The sequence below is a fragment of the Dreissena polymorpha genome, chromosome 9 (genome assembly GCF_020536995.1).
Source record: "Dreissena polymorpha isolate Duluth1 chromosome 9, UMN_Dpol_1.0, whole genome shotgun sequence".
In the NCBI taxonomy this organism is placed as follows: Eukaryota; Metazoa; Mollusca; class Bivalvia; order Myida; family Dreissenidae; genus Dreissena; species Dreissena polymorpha.
The window spans coordinates 2,141,957-2,163,171 of NC_068363.1; the positions used below are offsets into that span (position 1 = coordinate 2,141,957).

A 21,215-nucleotide genomic window follows, 5' to 3' on the forward strand; every position below is an offset into this window, starting at 1 on the left:
GCAACGGAAACTTACACGATTTTCCTTTAATCAGTCAAGAAGATTATGATGAAGTGAAAAGAGGCCAATGTCTTTCATACAATTACAAAGACAAGAAAATCTTGTCTTGGTTCGGGAAGATTCGAACGATTTTCATCATGGAAGAGACTCAACAAAGGGGAAAATGACACCTAAGGTGTTATTGTGTCAGGTGAAAAGGCAGAAATGGTCATTCTAAAGGAATGTCAACAGGATTTTTGACCTGAAGGGGGAAACCGAATCTCGAGAAGAAATGGTCAACTGCGGCACGAGCCGTCTCCTCCGCCGTCTGCGTTGGTAAGGGGACCCACTCGACCCACTTGGTGAACTGGTCTACCATCATGAGTATATACTCATTGCCTCGGACCCTCCCATTGGAGCTCCAGCCTGGTACTCGGTCCTAGGACCTTTCCCACTCCGCTCCGACTTCTTGTTCCGGTTGCAGGTCTCACAGGTATCCACATACCCAGCGACATCTTTGCTCAGGCCTTACCAGTCGAACTTATCCTTCACCTTCCCCTTCGTTCACTTGACGCCCTGATGGCCCGCCGAAGGTATGCCATGATGCAATCGGATGGCCTCCTCTCCCAGGGACCTTGGCATTACCAACAGCTTCACCCCTGACGCAAGGGTATTCTGATATAAAACCCCGTCTATCACTGCTTACTGCCCCTTGTTTCACCAATAAAACTGCCGCGAACAGTTCCGCTTCCCCGGGTTCCAACCCCTTGCTGAACCACTGCAGAACGAAACCTAGATCTTGATCCTGAAGTTGTGCCTCTATTTAATCGGCACATGTGAAACCCCAACTGCTGGGTTCAAACTCATTTGACCCAGCTGGCGCCTCCATCTCCGGTTCTGGACCACATTCACATATCCGGAAATCACGACCAACCGTTAACACGTCAACCCGACACGAATTCAGAAACAAGTTTTATAAAGTCGGACAATACCCCTCAGACACAGGATTCGGCTTGCCACTGTTGTCTACCTTCGCTGTTGCTGCACCGTCATTGACGCCGTCAGTCTCAACGTTGCCCCCTTCAGTGCCTACGTCGGTGCCTACCCCAATGTCACGGACGACTTTGCGCACTGTTGGCAGTGACAACGGCACTGCATCATCAACGCCTTCGGTGAACGCGTCTTCACTTCCGCCGACGCCGCCAGTTTAACGTTGCCTCCTTCAGTGCTGATGTCGGTGCACACCCCGACGTCACGAACAACTTCACACACTGTTGGCAGTGCAACTCCGCACCTATTGCGACGTCCGACGCGTCGGTATCCAGAATAAAGTCATCAATCTGGTTTGGGAGGCCAATCACCGGGGGAGACGTTAACGCCGCCTTCAGCGCGTCAAACGCTTCCTGCTGTTCATCTTCCCATCTGAAGTTGTTCTTGCCCGTGACCCGATACAACGGCGCCGCTATGTCCGAGTAGTTCTTTATGAACACCCGATGACTGTTTGCCAGGCCGGTGAACCGCTCAACATCCTTGGAGCTCCTGGGTACGGGCCAGTCTACGACAACTTGGATGTCGGTATCAGTCATGGCGATCTCGTTGCTGCTCACCCTGCGGCCCAAGAACTCCACTGGCTGCTGGAAGAGGACGCACTTCTTGGCTTTCAGCTTCAACCCGTGCCGCAGGAACCTTGCCAGGGCTTCCCTTATATTGGCCATATGGTTGGCAAAGGAGCTACCTAGGACGACGACGTCATCGAGGAAGGCCAGCATTGTCTCCCAATTGAGACATCGGGGTACCAGGTTCACATCCCGGGAATAGATGGCTGGTGCGTTGCACAACCCAAGTCCCATCTTGACATGTTCGAAAAAACCGTGACAAGCGCCGTCTTCTTACGGTCCTGCTCCGCGATGTTCATTTGCCAGTAAGCTGAGTTTGCATCCAGCTTAGAGAACCAGACATTGCCTGCTAGAGTATCGAGACAGTCATCGATCAGGGGTAGCGGGAACACGTTCTTGATCGTGACGTCGTTCAACTTCCGGTAATCTATGCACCACCTGACAGTCCCGTCCCGTTTCCGGATCAAAACCGGGGCTGATTCCTGGATCACACCGGCCCTCAACATCTTTTCGAGATGAGACTCTTCCTCTCCCACAAAACAAACAGGTGTCCGCCGCATACGCTCTTTGACCGGAAATGCGTTGCCGGTATCAATGGTATGCGTAATAGAGGTGAACGAACCCAGATCAAACTCGTCCTGTGCAAACACATCCTGATACTCATTTAGTAGAGCAGCTAATTTTTTCCTCTCCGAATCTTGCAGGTGTTCGCCGGACCGCTCATACAGGTCTCGAACGTGCTCCGGAATCGCCTCTGACGGTGCCGCGTCCTCAAGAGAACAAGATTGCACCCGGTATCCCCCCGATTCTGGGGCTAAAGATTCCCTTGGGAGGTACTCAGCGACAGGAAACGCCCTCTTAATGAGCGTATTCTTCTTGAGCATCCTAAAGCGGTCCGTAGGGTTGACCAGACACAGTACGGAGTCAGAACCCGCCGACAGCACCACCCTAGGGACCAACAACATAGAATTACCAAATGACTCCACAACATAGTTAACATCGTAACTAGGCATGGTACATTTCAACTGCATCACTAAGTTTGGTGGAATAACTCGCCTCTTGCCAACCCTCACTTCAGCGACCCGTGACTGCCCGTCTGTTGACCCAATGCCAAGACTAATAGTCTGTCCATCAAAAATAAGAGTAGCGTCCGCCATGTTAAGGGCAGATTTACCACGGTTCACCTGGATATCAAATCCCAATAGCATATCCGTATCAATCGGGGCTACATACAACTGCTCTTTATACCATCAATTGCCAATCTTCACCTTAACCGGACCTACGACAGACCCTTGCATGGACAACTTCCGGCCGGCCGTCAACAGCTTGACATCGCGTAGCTTGGGAGGGGGGCACTTTATAGCCTGGTAAACCCGATCGGAGAAAATGCTCAACTCTGCTGACGAATCAACCTCCGCGTTAACCACCACATCACCAACCTGCACCTTCATGCAGAACTGCGACGCTGACCCAAGCTGGTTAACATGAACTACTTCCGGTTTATTCTGCGGCTCCGCCTCCACGGAAACCTGTACGGGTGTCTCACTATTTGTGGCCAATGACGTCAAAATCGGGCATGGGCCGCTGCGTCCTACTCTGGCTAGTTAAAAGGGCGCACGGTGGGTTTCGTGAGTTTCGGAAATTCCCGCTTGAAATGCCCTACCCCCACACACACTTGAAGCAGATCATATCCTGCCTACTGCCCCGCGCCTTCCGGGATCTGTGCGAGGCGCGTTGCCAGGGCGACCTCCCCGGTTCGCGTCAGGCCGGTCAGGATACCCTCCTCTATTGGCATAACCCCGCGCGGTGCGCCCACTGGGTTGGTATTACGATTGTTATAGCTCTGGCTATATTGATTACTGTAAACATATAGAAATTCATCTGTATGAAATTTCGTGGTTTAATAAAAACCAACTAATTCGTTTCGTGGATTTCAAATTTTCGGGACAAAAAGACCGTCATAATAATTAAACTTTTATAAAGACAACCAGAGTAATAACGAAGCATAATCTTCTAATCTGTGTTCACAGCAAAACTTGAGGTTAATGTGAACTGAAGCATGAAAGTGTTGCCGATAATTGTCGATAAGAGCGATAAAGCGGCGCACTTGTGGGTCCCGCTCGCTCATTGCCATCAATGTTGTTTGGACAATATTTGCAATTTTCAGCGCAATCGGTCGTCTTGTAGTAACAATTGAGTAATAAGGTCCCCAAAATACACGTGTGAAAACCGTTATGTCTCTTTTAACTTTAATTGGCATTAATTGACATATGTGATAAATCTGTAAACTGTTAATTTGACGACGTCACGTAAAAGAGAACAATCGTTGATGTACAGTTTAAATACCGTGCTTTTAACTGTAAGTACCAATATGATTTGTTTTCTCTACAATTGGTAATGCTATGTATTTATTAATCATGATGAACCGTACATTAACGATGATGAATAAAAAAAGAAAAACTCATAAATGTAGTGTTATGTGACCCACTGAAGTGAAGTAACTATTACAAAAAACAAATATCTCGGATTACCGACAACAAAAGAAAATGTCGGAAATGAAATTCGGAAATGACCGATTTTGGATTAACAATGTATAAATACTCGTTGATACTTGAATCCGTGGTTCAGCGGACCAACGAAATTTACGAAAATTCGTACCACACAAAATTTAATGGTTTTGCAGTATTTGCATTAAGGCCAGGACCCCGCCCATATGCATTCTGGTTTCGGTATCCGCGTGGACCGCCGCCATCTGCACCCTCAGGATACCTACCCTGGCGTTGGTTAGCATACCCCTGGTTCTAGGCGTTCTCTGGGTAGGGGCCCTCTGCATGATACTCACCATGGTCTCCATTAAGGAGCGGCTGACCCAGATACCGGGATCAGCCCCAGTGTTCCCTCCGGAGCCGGACAAATGCCCCACAGCGCCCTCTAGCCTTTCCGCTACCTGGACCAGCTTGTCAACAGTTGACCAACATACCGCCCCCGGAAGAGACTCGATATTGACGGCGTGAACCCGCCGTGAGTCTTCTTACTTACCCTTCGAACCATCCCTGGGAACGGAGGCGCATGCAGCAAGGACATAGCTATGCATTGTGATGTGGTTCATAGCATCCCCAATCGATGTGGGCAATTGCAAGCTCACATGTTTGCCTGCCTCCTTGTCACTCAGGCCCTGAAAAAACCGTGCCATTGCCTGCTCAGTGGCAAAAGTGGAGCGCAAATCAATAATGGCCTTCAATGCCAGCGTCAAAATCCTGTCTGACCAATCATCCAGGGACTCACCGGATTCCTGGTGGGCAACCTGAAAACGGCCCTGAGCCTTAGCGGGTAGCTCCCTGGCGCCAAAGCGTCCTGCTGTCGCTGCATGAGCTCGGCGTATGGTATCGACTCTCTCCCTTCGGCCAGCACTGCGCAAAAGTCAGCCGCCTAACCTGTGAGGCACTAGCCAAGACAGTCAGCGCTCTCCACTTTCAAATTTGCCTATAAACACAGACCAATTGCTCCTCCCATCATATAGCAAGCTCTTTGGCAGCCTGGTCAGCACATCCCGAACCCGCTGGGTCGGGGGGTTGATTGGGACTGGAGGGCTTATCTGAACGGGGACACAGCTGGGTAGGGTAGATTGTTGGGTGCGAGATAATTACCTACGCTAGGCAAATTGCTGGCTATTTGAAGGTTACCTACGACAGGTAGGTTGCTTTGCATGGCAAGGTTACCTACGACAGGTAGGTTGCTTGGTCTGGTAGAGTTACCTACGACAGGTAGGTTGCTTGGCAAGGGAAAGCTACCTAAGACGGGTAGGTTGCCTGGCATGGTAAGGTTACCTATGACAGGTAGGTTGCTTGGCATGGGAAAGCTACTTACGACAGGTGGTTTGCTTGACATGGGCAAGCTACCCACGACGGTTAGGTTGCTTGGTATGGGAAAGTTAATTTCGACAGGTTGGTTGCTTGGCATGGGAAAGCTACTTACGACAGGTAGGTTTCTTGGCATGGAAAAGCTACCTACACGACAGATGGGTTGCTTGGCATGGGAAAGCTACTTACGACAGGTGGGTTGCTCGGTATGGGAAAGTTACCCACGACGGGTAGGTTGCTTGGCATGAAGAGGTTGGTTGGGACGGGTCGAATTATCGGAGCAGGAGGGCTCCTTGGGGCACGAAAGTATTCCAAATATTCCGATGAAGTCTCCTTTAATTGCGCCGGCACGTCGTAACCTGTCGCGCGCCGGGCCTATTCGCTGAAGGGGTAATGGAGGAGGCCTCTGAAGTAACCGAGCGACAAAGGCTACTTCGTCTAGGTCATTTGATTACCCTATCAGCCCTCATCTGGGGAAAACCTAACGACTGGGGCGGGGCGGGGACGCGTGCAGTCATGTAGTCCACATCAAAAGATTTTGGAATACCTTCCGCAACAACCGGGTTCCGCTTTGTCAACTAACGCCGGGGGCGTGGGGTTCCTTCGTTTGTATTTGGAGCTGCTCCAAGCGAGCAGTAATATCAGCTTCAAGTTCTGATATTTGAGAGGCTATCTCTGCTTTAACCCGCTCCTGAGCCTCGGGGTTCTGGTTAAGGTATGGGATGCTCATGAACCCTGACTCTGGGGCCCTGGATCTACTTAAGGGTTCCCAATCAATGAAGTCCTCATCCGTTCCACTGGCCTGGGACACCGCTACTAGCATTTTCTGAAAATACCAGCCGGTCCAACTCCAACTCACTTAAGGGCCGCCTAATTAGTACCTCCAATGTTTCCAGTTCTAGGTTACCTGACCCTTGTCTGAGTTTAACAATGACCCTCGCCAATTTGGGCCCTATTCTGGAGATTAATATCAATGTTTGGGTGGGGTCGAAATTTACCCGTTCAAGTTTAGGACCAGGTGAAATATTTCGGCTACTCATTTCTTAATTAATCAGTGCAGCACAACAACAAAACTGAAAGAACACAACACACACAAAAAACGTTAATCAACTTATTTCAATGAAACAATTAAAATTTAATTGCACATTAAATCACCAAAACCATTTTACCACTCAAAATCAAAACAATACCCGACCCGCACACTAGCTACGCCACCAACAAACTTGCTCTTAAACCCTAGTTTCCTTGCACACTGTTTACATCATCAGCGACGCAGGTGTTGGAAACATTCAGGTCATCTGGTGCACTTAATCTGCGCCAATTATCACGCGAACTCGAATGCGGACAAAGGTGGATTCCCAGCAATAAGACCACGTGGTCACCTTGCAACACGTCTGGAAATAGACGACTGGTGCGTATCAGACGTCTAAAATAGATCACTGAACTTTGCAATTGTATTAAACAAATAAACAAGACAAATAAACAACTAAATATGATTCGTGGTTCACTTACTTTCCAGGATGCCGACTTTTGCAAAAGAAAAACAGCCTAACCGTTGAACACAATTTCCACTTCATTCAAGTTCTTACATCATTGTGATGTTTGTACCGGTTAGCTCTTCGTGGGTTATTTGAATAGTGCCAATAAACGTATCTCAATGGTAAAATGGTAATAATTGGGCCTGGGGCAAATACAATACAATACCTTTGACTACCTTGTGCACAAAAGAATGTCGTGAATCACGTCTGCTCGCACTGATGGTCTATGAAGAGAGTATGGTCATCCGAGAGCGCTCCCAGCAGGCATCAGCCTCCATCGGATTGGTCGCGAGTCCCCATCCTAGGCAGTATGACCCGGCAGAATGTGCGTGTCACAAGCCGGGTGCCAACGCTGCATGGGGTGTGTCACCAGATGGTCACCGGCGCTACATATATTTTTCGAATAGGATTTATAATAATTATTTTGTTAATTTTTGAGATAATAAGATAATTGTACCATTTTGTTAAAAGTTAAAACCATCAATAGTTGTTACATTTTCATTATATTGTCAAATTAGTAATTCAAGCTGTTGTGTATTTGAGCAATTTATCACCACATCTCTTCGTATTACGTCATCAGATCATGAATACATGGTTATCTGCTGACAACCTTCGTTGTTCGTGTCAGTTCACTCCCATCGAAAGTAAAGTTTGGGAGGGTAACCGTAGGGGAACTTTATGGTGATTTAATACTTGGCTTATACTGTCAGTTCATAAAATTTAAACGCTAATATGTGTACAACCCTATATGTTGCCCCTATGCTGTGGAGATGTTCATAAGAAGCGAGAACGACATTTCATTGTCGGGCGTGTTATGTAAACAGGATGATGCTGTGTAGTAATAAAAGACATTGATGGTTTGAGTTGGGTTGTTTGTAAACGTAATGAAGCGAAACTTTTACTTATAACAATTTGATATTTTCGCACGTCATAGCGAGGTAAGTTTTATATTTAAATGTGGGTCATTAATTGTAAAGCATTAACGGTATACTTTTGAGAATTTTTTAGAGTCTTTTAGAGTTTGTATGTGTGTAAAACAATGGTTACTGCTGAGTCTGGAACGGCGGTGGACATTAAAAGGAGATTATCTGGAGGAGTGATGAAAACTATATGGTGGATAGTTTTATATCGCATGCTTATATGGATTTTTTTCTCCGTGTTTCAAGAGTGGGCGAATTCAGGGTGTCTATCATATTAGTAACCGAACGTGTGTTGTGATATCTGTTTGTTTCGAATCTGGCTTCACGTCTCTGTACCTTTTCCAGTTGATTTATTTGAGCTTCTGTATGTGGGTCCCAGACACTGGAGGAATATTCTAGTTAAGGCCTAGCTATTATTATAAGTATTATTATTATTATTATTATTATTATCCCCACGCTTTTTGAAAAAAAGGTGGGGATATTGTGGTTATCTCCGCCGTCCGTCCGTCCGTCCGTCTGTCTGTCTGTCTGTCTGTCCGTCCGTCCTGGCCACTATCTCCTCCTACACTAAAAGCACTAGAACCTTGAAACTTACACACATGGTAGCTATGAGCATATGTGCGACCCTGCACTATTTGGAATTTTGATCTGACCCCTGGGTCAAAAGTTATAGCGGTTGGGGTGGGGCCGCGTCAGAAATTATCACTCATTTTTTTAGGTTATTTTACATTTACTTCTTTATTTTTTACACCGATTCACTTCAAATTGATACTGGACCTCTCTTATGACAATACGGTCAATCTCAACCATGCATGGCCCCATTCCCAACCCTGGGGCGCCCCGCCCACATAGGCCACACCCACCAAAAATTTCCATTTACTATAATTTTTTCATTTCTACACGGATTCACTTCAAATTGATACTGAACTTTTGTTATGACATTAGGGTCAATCTCAACTATGCATGGCCCCAATCCCAACCCTGGGGCGCCCGCCCACATAGGCCACACCCACCAAAAAATTCCATTTACTATAATTTTTTCATTTCTACACGGATTCACTTCAAATTGATACTGAACTTTTCTTATGACATTAGGGTCAATCTCAACTATGCATGGCCCCATAACCAACCCTGGGGCCCCGCCCACATAGACCACACCCACCCAAAATTGCCTTTACTATAATTTCTTCATTTCTACACCGATTCACTTCAAATTGATATTGAACTTCTCTTATGACAATACAGTCAATCTCAACTATGCATGGCCCCATTACCAACCCTGGGGCGCCCCGCCCACATAGACCACACCCACCCAAAATTGCCTTTTACTATAATTTCTTCATTTCTACACCGATTCACTTCAAATTGATACTGAACTTCTCTTATGACAATACGGTCAATCTCAACTATGCATGGCACAATTACCAACCCTGGGGCGCCCTGCCCACATATGTCACACCCACCCAAAATTGCCTTTTACTATAACTTCTTCATTTCTACACCAATTCACTTCTAATTGATGATGAACTTCTCTTATGACATTACGGTCAATCTCAGCTATGCATGGCCCCATTACCAACCCTGGGGCACACCTAGGTCAAACATTCGGCGTGGGGATACGCGTCGGCCTCTGCCGCGCCATTTCTAGTTATTATTATTATTAGCTCATCTATTTTTTGAAAACTAAATTATGAGCTATTGTCATCACCTGGTCGTCGGCGTCGGCGTCCGGTTAAGTTTTGTGTTTAGGTCGACTTTTCTCATAAAGTATCAAAGCTATTGCATTCAAACTTGGTACACTTACTTACTATCATGAGGGGACTGGGCAGGAGAAGTAAGATAACTTTGGCTGGCACTTTGACAGAATTATGTGCCCTTTTTATACTTAGAAAATTGAAAATTTGGTTAAGTTTTGTGTTTAGGTCCACTTTTCTCATAAAGTATCAAAGCTGTTGCATTCAAACTTGTTACACTTACTCACTATCATAAGGGGACAGGGCAGGTAAAGTTAGATAACTCGGGCTGGCATTTTGACAGAATTATGTGCCCTTTTTATACTTGGAAAATTGAAAATTCGGTTAAGTTTTGTGTTTAGGTCCATTTTATTCCTAAAGTATCAAAGCTATTTCTTGCATACTTGCAACACTTACTAACTACCATAAGGGGACTGTGCAGGCAAAGTTATGTAACTCTGACTGACATTTTGACAGAATTATGGCCCCTTTATACTTAGAAACTTTGTTACACTTACTTACTATCATGAGGGGACTGGGTAGGAGAAGTAAGATAACTCTGGCTGGCATTTTGACAGAATTATGTGCCCTTTTTATACTTAGAAAATAGAAAATATGGTTAAGTTTTGTGTTTAGGTCCACTTTTCTCATAAAGTATCAAAGCTGTTGCATTCAAACTTGTTACACTTACTCACTATCATGAGGGGACTTGGCAGGCAAAGTTAGATAACTCGGGCTGGCATTTTGCCAGAATTGTGTGCCCTTTTTATACTTGGAAAATTGAAAATTTGGTTAAGTTTTGTGTTTAGGTCCATTTTATTCCTAAAGTATCAAAGCTATTTCTTTCATACTTGCAACACTTACTAACTATCATAAGGGGACTGTGCAGGCAAAGTTATGTAACTCTTACTGGCATTTTGACAGAATTACGGCCCTTTATACTAAGAAAATTGAAAACTTTTGTGGTTTGGTCCACTTTACTCATAAAGTATCATTTCTATTGCTTTCAGACTCGTTAACTATCATAAGAGGACTGTACAGGACAAGTTGCATAACTATAGTTGTCATTTTGACGGAATTATGGCCCTTTTTGACTAAGTAACTTTGAATATTTGGTTAAATTTTGTGTTTAGATCCATTTTAATTCTAATGTATCAAGGCTATTGCTTTCAAACTTCAAATACTTTCATACTATCATGATGGTACTGTACCTGGCCAGTTGAATTTGACCTTGACCTTTAAATGACCTTGACTCTCGATGTCAAATTATTAAGTTTTGCTAAAATTGCCATAACTTCTTTATTTAGGATCAGATTTGATTCATACTTTGACAAAAAAACACCTGACATACCACAATAGACTATACCCAAACCATCCCCCACGCCCCACCCCAGAATTCCCCCCCCCCAAATAAAAAATAAATATATATTTTTTTCAATTTTGTCTTTTTTTTAAAGATCATCTTATAAATGACCACACCCTCACACTATACCCCCTCTCAACCCCCCGACCCCCCCCCCCCAATTTTTTTTAAACATGGTTTAGAAAACACAAATATTTATTTTTATTATTTTATTTTTAAAAGACCGTCCAACCATTCCACCCAAGAAACACTCCCGCCAACAAAAAAAATGTTTTTTTCATGTTTTTTCTTATTCTTGCAATAAATGAACACACCCCCACACTATACACCCCTCTCCACCCCCACCTCTCCCTCCTTTGTGATTGAAGTATTGAGATAGGTCCCTTCACCTTTAAAAAGAAAAATAGATGAGTGATTTGCGGCCGCTAGGCGGTGCTCTTGTTTTATTATTGTTATTATTATATTTAAATTTTTATATGACTTTAGAATTTGTGAAAAAGAATCCCATGGGAAAAAATCCCAATAAAAAACCATCTCTCACAGTGAAAAAACAATCTATGGTTTTATTTTGCCATTAAAAAATGGGATTTTTTTTTCTATAAAAGAAAACTGAGCAAAAATCAGCACAAATATTTTCATAGTGCTTAAAGTCAATAACTAAGCATAAACAAACATATACAAAAAACAGAATTCCCATGGGATTTTTTCGCCATGCAAAAAGTGAGAAAAACAGAAAATCCCTTGGGAAAACGAAAATTCCCATGTGAAAATTAATAATAGGGAGACCAACTTTGCTAATACATTTCATAGAAAAAAAGGCGCATTTTAAGCAAAAATAATCAATGACTAATAAAAAAAATAAGACGTCTTTAGCATACTTTATCGCAAATAAGCAAATCTAATTAAGTTTGTAAATTTAGGTTTCGCAAAGTTTTTCCGCTGACCGTTATAATTCAAGGAAATATAAAAATTACTTTATTTGAGACAAACTCATATTGTGAACACTTTTGTACATTTTTAAAAACGAATGGCAAGAGTGTTTCCTTCCTGCAGATGTATCCAGTGTTCGTGTCTATTAACACAAGAGCTACAATAAAGCAAATCCTCTTCCTTAACAATCTTCTTAAATTATGAATGTTTAGTATTATATTTATTTCTAAGTGGATTTTGTCTGTGGTTTTCCTAAAAGTGAAGCGTAATTTTTAAACAGTTTAGCATGCAGTTTAATATATTGATATGAGTACTGGCAATGTTGATGCCGAATTCCCCGAATTGTTTTCAGAACAATTACGAATTACAATATTTATTCCGGAATATTAAGAGTTCATATGTTCTATGAAGGCCTCGCAGTGTTCCAAATCATTATTTTAACGTTTCAAAGCTTTCCTTCAATTAAAATGGGGGAATCCTCCAACATTAAACATTAATATTAACAAATATATATTTATATATAATATAATATTAAATTCTTCAATTCGATGAATATGGCCCACTTATGCACAAAAGGTAATAACTATCTAAACAATTGGAACGAGAGTTGGGAATCATGTACTAGACATGCCTTTTAAAATTCAGATCTTTGGCGAGTTAGGTTCCAAATGGGACTACACAAAATAAACAAAGTGCAAAACATCTAAAAATACAGATTACAGAGTTGATGACCTTATACTCTGCATTCACTTTCCATGTCTGCTTTCAATGTCCGGCAAACCTTCCTATGTGTGAGTATCAAAGTTGTATTTGAATGCTTTTATTACTAAAGGAGTAATGATCCGCGTTTTCCTTAGTGATCAATCATAACGCATGCTCTATCATTCCAACTGCTGAAAAGCGACAAAAATGCGGAGCCTACTTATACTTATTCTAGCCATTTAAAAGTTGTACGTGCTCTGGGAGTGGTTTATATGGGCACTGCAGTTGAACACTTTCACATCTCAACGCACTTGCGTACAAATAACTTCCTTTTAGAACTTCAATACTTATTTGATTACAATGTTAAACTTTTCCGCTAGCAAGTAACTGTAATTGCTCATTATCTACTTCCGCACACACATGTTAACTTGCTACTTGAAAAAAAACATATCTATCTCATAAAACAAAAACTACCACTACTACTAATACTACTTCTTCTACAACAACAACAGCAACTTCTACTGTTTCCACTACAACTTCAACTAATACTTCAACAACTACTACTATTACCACCACCACCGCCGCCGTTGCCGCCAACACCACTACCACCATCACCACCACCACCACCATTGCCGCTACCACCACCAACACCATTACTGTTACTACTGCTACTACTGCTACTTCTATTAATACTAATACTACTAAAACTACTATTGCTACTTCTACTACTACTACTTCTACTACTTCTACTACTACTACTACTGCTAGTACTACTAGTGCTACTACTGCTATTGCTACTACTGCTATTGCTACTACTGCTACTACTACTACTACTACTACTACTACTACTACTACTACTACTACTACTACTACTACTACTACTTCTACTACTACTACTACTACTACTACTACTACTACTACTACTACTACTACTACTACTGCTGCTGCTGCTACTACTACTACTACTACTACTACTACTACTACTACTACTACTACTACTACTACTACTCCTACTACTACTACTACTACTACTACTAGTACTACTACTACTACTAATGCTACTTTTACTTCTGATACTACTACTACTACTACTACTATAACTACTGCTACTACTACTACTACTTCTTCTACTACTACTACTACTACTACTACTACTACTACTACTACTACTGCTACTACTACTACTACTACTACTATTAGTACTACCACTTCTACTACTACTACTACTACTACTACTACTACTACTACTACTACTACTACTACTACTACTACTACTACTACTACTACTACTACTACTACAACTGCTACTACTACCACTACTACTACTACTACTACTACTACTTTTTCTACTACTTCTACTACAGTACAGCTCACGCAAAACCAACAAAGTCCGCGGCTATGCCGCGGACAGATTCTTCTGTTAACGTATTTTCGCCGCGTATTTACTCGGCATGATGCCGAGGCACTCGGCGAATTTTCGCGGAGTGACGCCGCGTCTGTTTTTGCCTCGGCATCGATTCGCGGAGTAACGCCGCGTAGATGCGGCGATTCGCCGAGTATAACTATTTACAAATATTGATTGTATACTAATCTATAACACATGTTATCGAAATATAGAAACATACACAGAAAATACGCTGTGCGATTGTTAACATTTCTCTATATCTGCATACATTTAATTAAATTATCAATCGGACGTCATCTGTCAAAACAATTATTGTGTATGTCGATAACTAGATCTATATTGAGTTAAAGTTAACACAGTTAAATCCCGTAGATTATTTCGGAAACGAGACTTGCTTTAAACGTCTGTCATGTCGCCAAAATTGTTGCTCAATAATTTAAAGAAAATAAATGTAGTATTAGATACACATTTTACAACATGTACATGTTATTCTTTAGCAAGGCAACCAAAATTCTAAAGATGGCTGCCAGTGCAGCAACCATCTGCGAAAAACGAGAGACATATTGTTGTTGCTTTGTCTAAGTTATCTCTATAACATTAATATGAGGATAAACAGTGCACCCACATCTCAACCTGTGCTTTGCGACACACTCTTTATAAATTTGAATGGGTTGTGTGCATTTCAAACTTGCGGTATAAAAAGCTATAACATAATTTTGAAAACTAAGATTATGCAATAGCGAACAACTTCAGTGCCTTCAGCGATTTGATATAATGTTTTATTTGACCGTACGATTATTAAACCTTTAACATAACATATTTTTATAAATCTTAAACTTGTAAAAATTCCAAAGTATGTATGTTATGTTCAAATACCCGTTATAATATAAAAAAGGAGCACACTGGTATATATTGTTGGGACGCATTGGCCATGGCATGTATTACTAGTATGTATTTGTCTATTGTTGAAGATCGTGTACCTTAAACATGATGAACGGGAGGGCTTGTGCGCTTGATATTACGTTTATGTTAATAAACCCAATATTTATAAGACCCATGGCGAACGCCTCATAAGTTTAAATTGTACTTGTGAAATCTGATACGGCTTTGGAAAATCCCGGTCTGTTGCAATCGATACCCCTGCAAAGCTTGTTTTTGTATATGATAAAATAGGTTTGCAAGTACGTCCTTTTATTTTGGGCTTGCTGTCTTAAGATTTTGTGAAATGGGAAGAACATATTTGCAATGCCAATTATTTTCAATGAATAACTTAAGTCGGGCAGACATAGCTGATATCTTATTAAGTACTTTTATGTATAAAACTTCCGTGTGTAACGCAAATGCTTGATATATATTTGTTATTCAAATTTTCGGAACTGGACATACCGATCGTTAAACTGATACTAGATTTGCACACTCTTAAATAAAGAAAAGAAAATTCCCCTTCAAGCTGGCCATTATTTACGTTATTGATAATACACTTAAAGTTTTTAGATGTGTATTTATATTCTTTTCCTACGAGACATGGTTTACTGGGATATACACGTAATAGGATGAGTTATTTTATTAAGTGCGATCAGTTATCATTTTCTGTTTGAAACAAGCATCATAAAATCGATTAATTGTATAATAGAAACACATAACATATTTTTATTATATATATTTATGGTTTTGAATTCATGTTGCATTTTATTATGTTTGTTTTTTTAATAAAAAAAGTGTATATCCTATGTACTGCAAATGACATTAAGTCTCGTCTTACTATCTACCATGTTGTACTTTATATAATCGTCTTTTCCATAAACTCATTATAAGTATTATGGATATGTGAATAATAAAGCACAAAAATATAGTACCACATATAAATGGGGGACACACCTTCATATATTGGCAATACACCTCATTCGTTTTCTTATTTCATTCAAAAGTGTAAGCTCCCTTTAACAGGCCTACTTTTATCCCCGCATCATATTACAAGCTTAATGTTTACAGCACACAGCGGTAACATGTTACGAAACTGCAACTAAATTGCATGTTAAAACCCTCTTAAAAATGCAATAATTTATGTCAAGGCCTCAATTTCATTGTGGAAAAGTATACCGTACTTAAGCATGGCTTACGTGCATGTTAGCGCTGAAAACATGACAGTGCGCCGTTAGTTTTCAAACAAACATTTGAATACGTATTGTATCTTTGCAATCTGATACAACGCCCGGGAATGGCGGTCTGATAAAATCAATATCCCAGCCAAGCCTGCTCTACATTAATATATTTTGCATACCAGCAGGCTGAATATAGTTTCTAAATGTCCATGACAACAGGAAGATAAGTATCGAATGTGTAGAATTTCCAACGACTAACCAAGAGAGTATTAACACTTAAGAACAATTAAACAGGTGCATGCCATGGTGGTCTGATGTGTCATTATGCAAGGATATTTAATACGTGTTTCTTCCGATCATATTATTTTCCTGCCATTGTAAATGTTTTGCAATATGCATTGTATTATACATCAAGCCTTTCCAGACAAATATTTGTATGATCAAGAATAAGGAACATTCATGAACAACATGCTTTACATTGTAGTTAAGATCTTTAATCCTGTTACGTGCAAACGCCTATGCGCCATAGTGTGGTTTTCAGTAGTTATGTGAATCACATTATATTACATGTTAACTTGTATAAACAGCCATTGTATTTAAGTAGGTCATGGTTGTATTGATTGCTGAATATTTGCTTGGAGAGGCTTCTTAAGTTACAGGCGCGATTATGTAAATTGATTATTGAAGTCTAAAATAGTGTTCAGGTGATCATTTTTGTCGTAATTTTAAAGCTTTTTGGTAATGCGATCATTTTAAGTGTGGCAGTTAGAGCAGGTATAAATACCAAATGTTTCAATGCATATTTTGCCAAAAATCATGATAAAGGTTTACCACTGAAAACTTCAAGTATAATTGCCTTCGATACGTGTATGTAAGGCAAACGTATAATGGTGTTACGATTACAACCTTTTGGTAATTCATGACACGCAAGGAATTTTGTAAGAATAATGTAAAAACAGTGTTCTTATTTTCTTAACGTAATGTTCAACACATGAATTTGCGGGGTACAGAATTCGCGCTATTTCGATTGCCAATGTGCTCCTGCGGTCTTTATCTTTAATACCCAGTCCATGTGAAGAAAAGCTACTTATTTTTAATCAGAACACTCGTTTAACCCTTTCCCTATCAGCAAAGTGGAAATGGCTATGTGCAAACAGCATAAAACCAGAACAGCCTGCGAGTAACTCGCAGTCTGTTCAGGTTTAATGCTGTTTGCTGCTCATCAGTATCTAATGTTTGTAGATGAAGGCTTAAGAACTTGAATCGAGTAAGAAAGGTCTTAAATTAAATATAACTTTCCAAGGGACTTCAAATGCGTGAAAATACGTATCTAAGTGGTAAATGGTTAAATTGAAGCCTATTATGCTTGTTCGATGTACATGTATACACGTCAGTTCTAATGTTTAGCGGTCCACTTCTACATCTATGTTCAAATGCGGTCGTGATATTGAACATAATCAGCATCATCATCATCATCAGCAGCAGCATCGGCGGCGGTGGCGGGGCGGCGGCGGCGTCGTGGTCGTCGTTGTCATTTTCATCACCATCATCATCATCATTTGCATATGATACTTCACGTGTCTGAGATATATGTGGTTCCATTAGCTGAAATACAATAATGTTCTGTGAACAGCAGTATTTGGCATACGTACGTGTTTCTTATGCCCCCCGAAGAGTGACATGAAGTTATCGAACTGTCCGTTAAGCCGTCCGTCTGTCTGTCTGTCTGTCCGTCAGTCCGTCCGTCCGTCCGAACACTTTATCATTGGTCATAACTTTTGCAATATTGAAGATAGAAACTTGATATTTGGCATGCATGTGTATCTCATGGAGCTATACATTTTGTGTGGTCAAAGGTCAAGGTCATCCTTCAAGGTCAAAGATCAAATATATGGCTTCAAAGCGGCGCAGAAGGGGGCATTGTGTTTTTGACAAACACCTCTCTTGTTAGTTGTTCGCTTGCGAACAATTAAGATTAAGAGCTAGTTTTGCAAGTCGGTCTGCTCTTAACTACCCTAAGAACGATGACCACCGCATCTGCTTGTGCACACTGATTAGCCTGTTTATGCTTCACCACTGGTACACTGCAGACAGTGAGTGTGTGTATGTAATCAATAGTGTTTAACAGCCTGTGCGACGACATTGGCCAGTTTGTCATTGAAATCTGTACATATTGGCTGCGTTCAGGGAAAACGGGGCCTTATGTATGTCCAATAAGTGGTGTCCTGTGCACACTGATTAGCCAGTGCAGTTCGCACAAGCTAATCAAGGACGACACTTTCTGATTCTATGGTGTTTTTCGTTTAAAGACAGTCTCTGGTACTGGGTTGACAATTTATGCATATGCGTTAAGCCCTGTTTTCCCAAGAAGCTGCAGTCAGTATACAATACACTAATTGTTTCAGTGATGAAGGAACTGAAACAGCGTAACGGTAACGATACAGTGTGTTTAAATTATATTTTATTTAGAGGAATTGTCCGAACGTAGTTAATCTACATTTAATAAACATCATGATTTCGGAACTTGTAATCAGTTTCTATCCCAGGTAAATTATAGTTTATAAGATTGTTCGCCGAGTGACTCAGCGTCATATCACCAACAATTTCCTCGGCATCATGCCGAGGCGTGCCGCGGCGTGTCTCGGCGAACAAACACGGCGACTCGGCGACCAGATGGTCATTGCCGAGTCGACTCCGCGAAAAATTGATGTCGTCAAACTCCGCGGATCGCGGAATTTGTTGGTTTTGCGTGAGCTGTACTGTACTACAACTACTACTTCTACTACAACTACTACTACTACTACTACTACTACTACTACTACTACTACTACTACTACTACTACTACTACTACTACTACTACTACTACTACTACTACTACTACTTCTTCTACTACTACTACTACTACTTCCACTACTACTACTACTACTACAACAATAACTACTACTACTACTACTACTACTATTACTACTACTACTACTACTACTACTACTACTACTACTACTACTACTACTACTACTTCTACTACTACTACTACTACTACTACTACTACTACTACTACTACTACTACTACTACTACTTCTACTACTACCACCACCACCACCACCACCACTACTACTACTACTACTACTACTACTACTACTACTACTACTACTAATACTACTACTACTACTACTACTACTACTACTACTACTACTACTACTACTGCTACTACTACTACTATTACTACTTCTGCTACTACTACTACTACTGCTACTACTATTACTACTACTACTACTACTACTACTACTACTGCTACTACTACTACTATTACTACTATCATTACAACTTCTATCATTGCACAGAGGCATCAATGTATCGAAATATATTGATACCAATTGTGTGTTCCTCATATGTATGTATGTATGTACCGTGCTTATTATTGCTGCAAATTTGTTAAGCTTTATAACATCTAATTGGCCACAACTCATAAACAGAGGGTTTAATATACAAAAATGTTCGTCAGGGTCTGTAGATTTCAGAACAAGATGTCGTTTTTCTGGAAAGTGCTGGAGGGCTTAGAAATCCAAGATGGCGTCCAAGATGGCCGCCGTTTTATGATTCAATTACTAATAAAGATGAAAATAGAATACCGGTACGTCTATTGAACACCTATATGTATATTTAATATCTGATAGAAGTAGTCCATTGATATAGGGCTTCTACCAAACAGATCATCAAGGTCACCAAAGGTCAAGGTCAAGGTCATTTCATGGTCAAATTGGAAAAATAAACGAAAATTTGAGTATTGACATATCATTTTCTTTTTTAATTCAATTGCTTTACATTTGCTGTGATAACTAACCTCTTTATTATATAGCCACGTTTACAAGCTTCATTTTAAACAAAAGTAAATGCCTAAAATTGTGTTGGTAACCATGGTAACCAAGACTACATACGCTATGTGGCCATGTTCCTGGTTCGTGGAAAGTCATTTGGCATTATAACGATCAAATTTAATAACTTTGCTTTTAATCTTTAATAAAAACTTTAAGACTTATCAAGGCAAATGTAAAGATCAGCTATGCAGTGTTCCATGTATCATATTTATTCAACAATCAAATCTAACCAGGCATTAGTGCTTGATACAGACTCATAAACGTTATTTACAAATGTTGTAAATTATGAGGTTTAACATTGTATTTACTAATACAAATGATGCAAATAGCAAATTATGTTTTCCAGTTACAAACACTGAAAAACAACTCCTGTAAACCAGGAAGTGACTGACTGTCAAACGTCCTACTTGTTGCTTTCGGAAGTCGTGGAATCCTAGTTGTCTCGGCTGGCGCACTGCTGACCAACATGCTTGTCATCGCATGAGTCGTCCTTTTACCATCAATTGTTCGCTCATTCAGATTCCAGTTATCAGCAACTGCCACTACAATCTTCCCCCTTTGGTCTCTAGGTAGTATATTGTCTGGTACAATACCACCAGAGTCTGTTATTTTGTGTGATGCGATGTTCTGTTGGGCTGCTGATGTCAAGAATAACCGAAGATCTGGATATGAGATGGAATAAACAAGAGAGTACATATCTTCAATCAGATGGCGGCTACCAAACTCGTTGTTGAGGTGTATCCCTAAGCCCAGGTGTTTAGGGGATGGGTTTTACGTGACAAGTGTAGTTACGTCACAAGCAACAGCTAGACATCTTGTAATGGTCCTCTCAGAAGCTTCCTTGTAGCATTTTTTGTCATGTAACCAACACACTGCCTTGTAAAGAAGAGGCTCCACAAACTGCTTCTGATCTGACAATTTGATTTCTTCTGGAGCGTAAAAGAAGTCATTAAATTTAGGATTATTCTCTATAATTCGTCTTCTCAAAATACCCATCGCCTTATGAACTACAGCTTCATCTGTGTCGTCCTCTGACTCTGGTAGTTCATCGTATGATCACTAATTGTCATCTTGAATGACCTGTTCCAACTCCTTTGACTTTCTGACAGCATCATTAATAGTCAAACTAGACGAACAAACTAGGTCAGGCTTTTCATGCTGATGAATTAAGGATGACTCTGGCCATAATTT

The 21,215-nt window shown here is 41.0% G+C and overlaps 2 protein-coding genes across 2 annotated transcripts in view; one reads left to right on the plus strand and one right to left on the minus strand.

Moving 5' to 3' along the window:
• Positions 1-1,780: 1,780 nt before the first annotated feature.
• LOC127844654 (uncharacterized) lies at positions 1,781-2,803 on the minus strand. The gene has a single exon (XM_052375052.1). It carries the CDS (start codon positions 2,801-2,803, stop codon positions 1,781-1,783), a length of 1,023 nt encoding a protein of 340 aa, XP_052231012.1.
• A 4,994-nt stretch (positions 2,804-7,797) lies between these two features.
• The window catches only part of LOC127845309 (uncharacterized), a 58,768-nt gene continuing 45,350 nt past the window's right edge, over positions 7,798-21,215 (plus strand). Inside the window, exon 1 of the mRNA XM_052376141.1 lies at positions 7,798-7,931. The gene's annotated coding sequence lies outside the window, so the exon portion shown is untranslated. The remainder of the gene's footprint in view (positions 7,932-21,215) is intronic.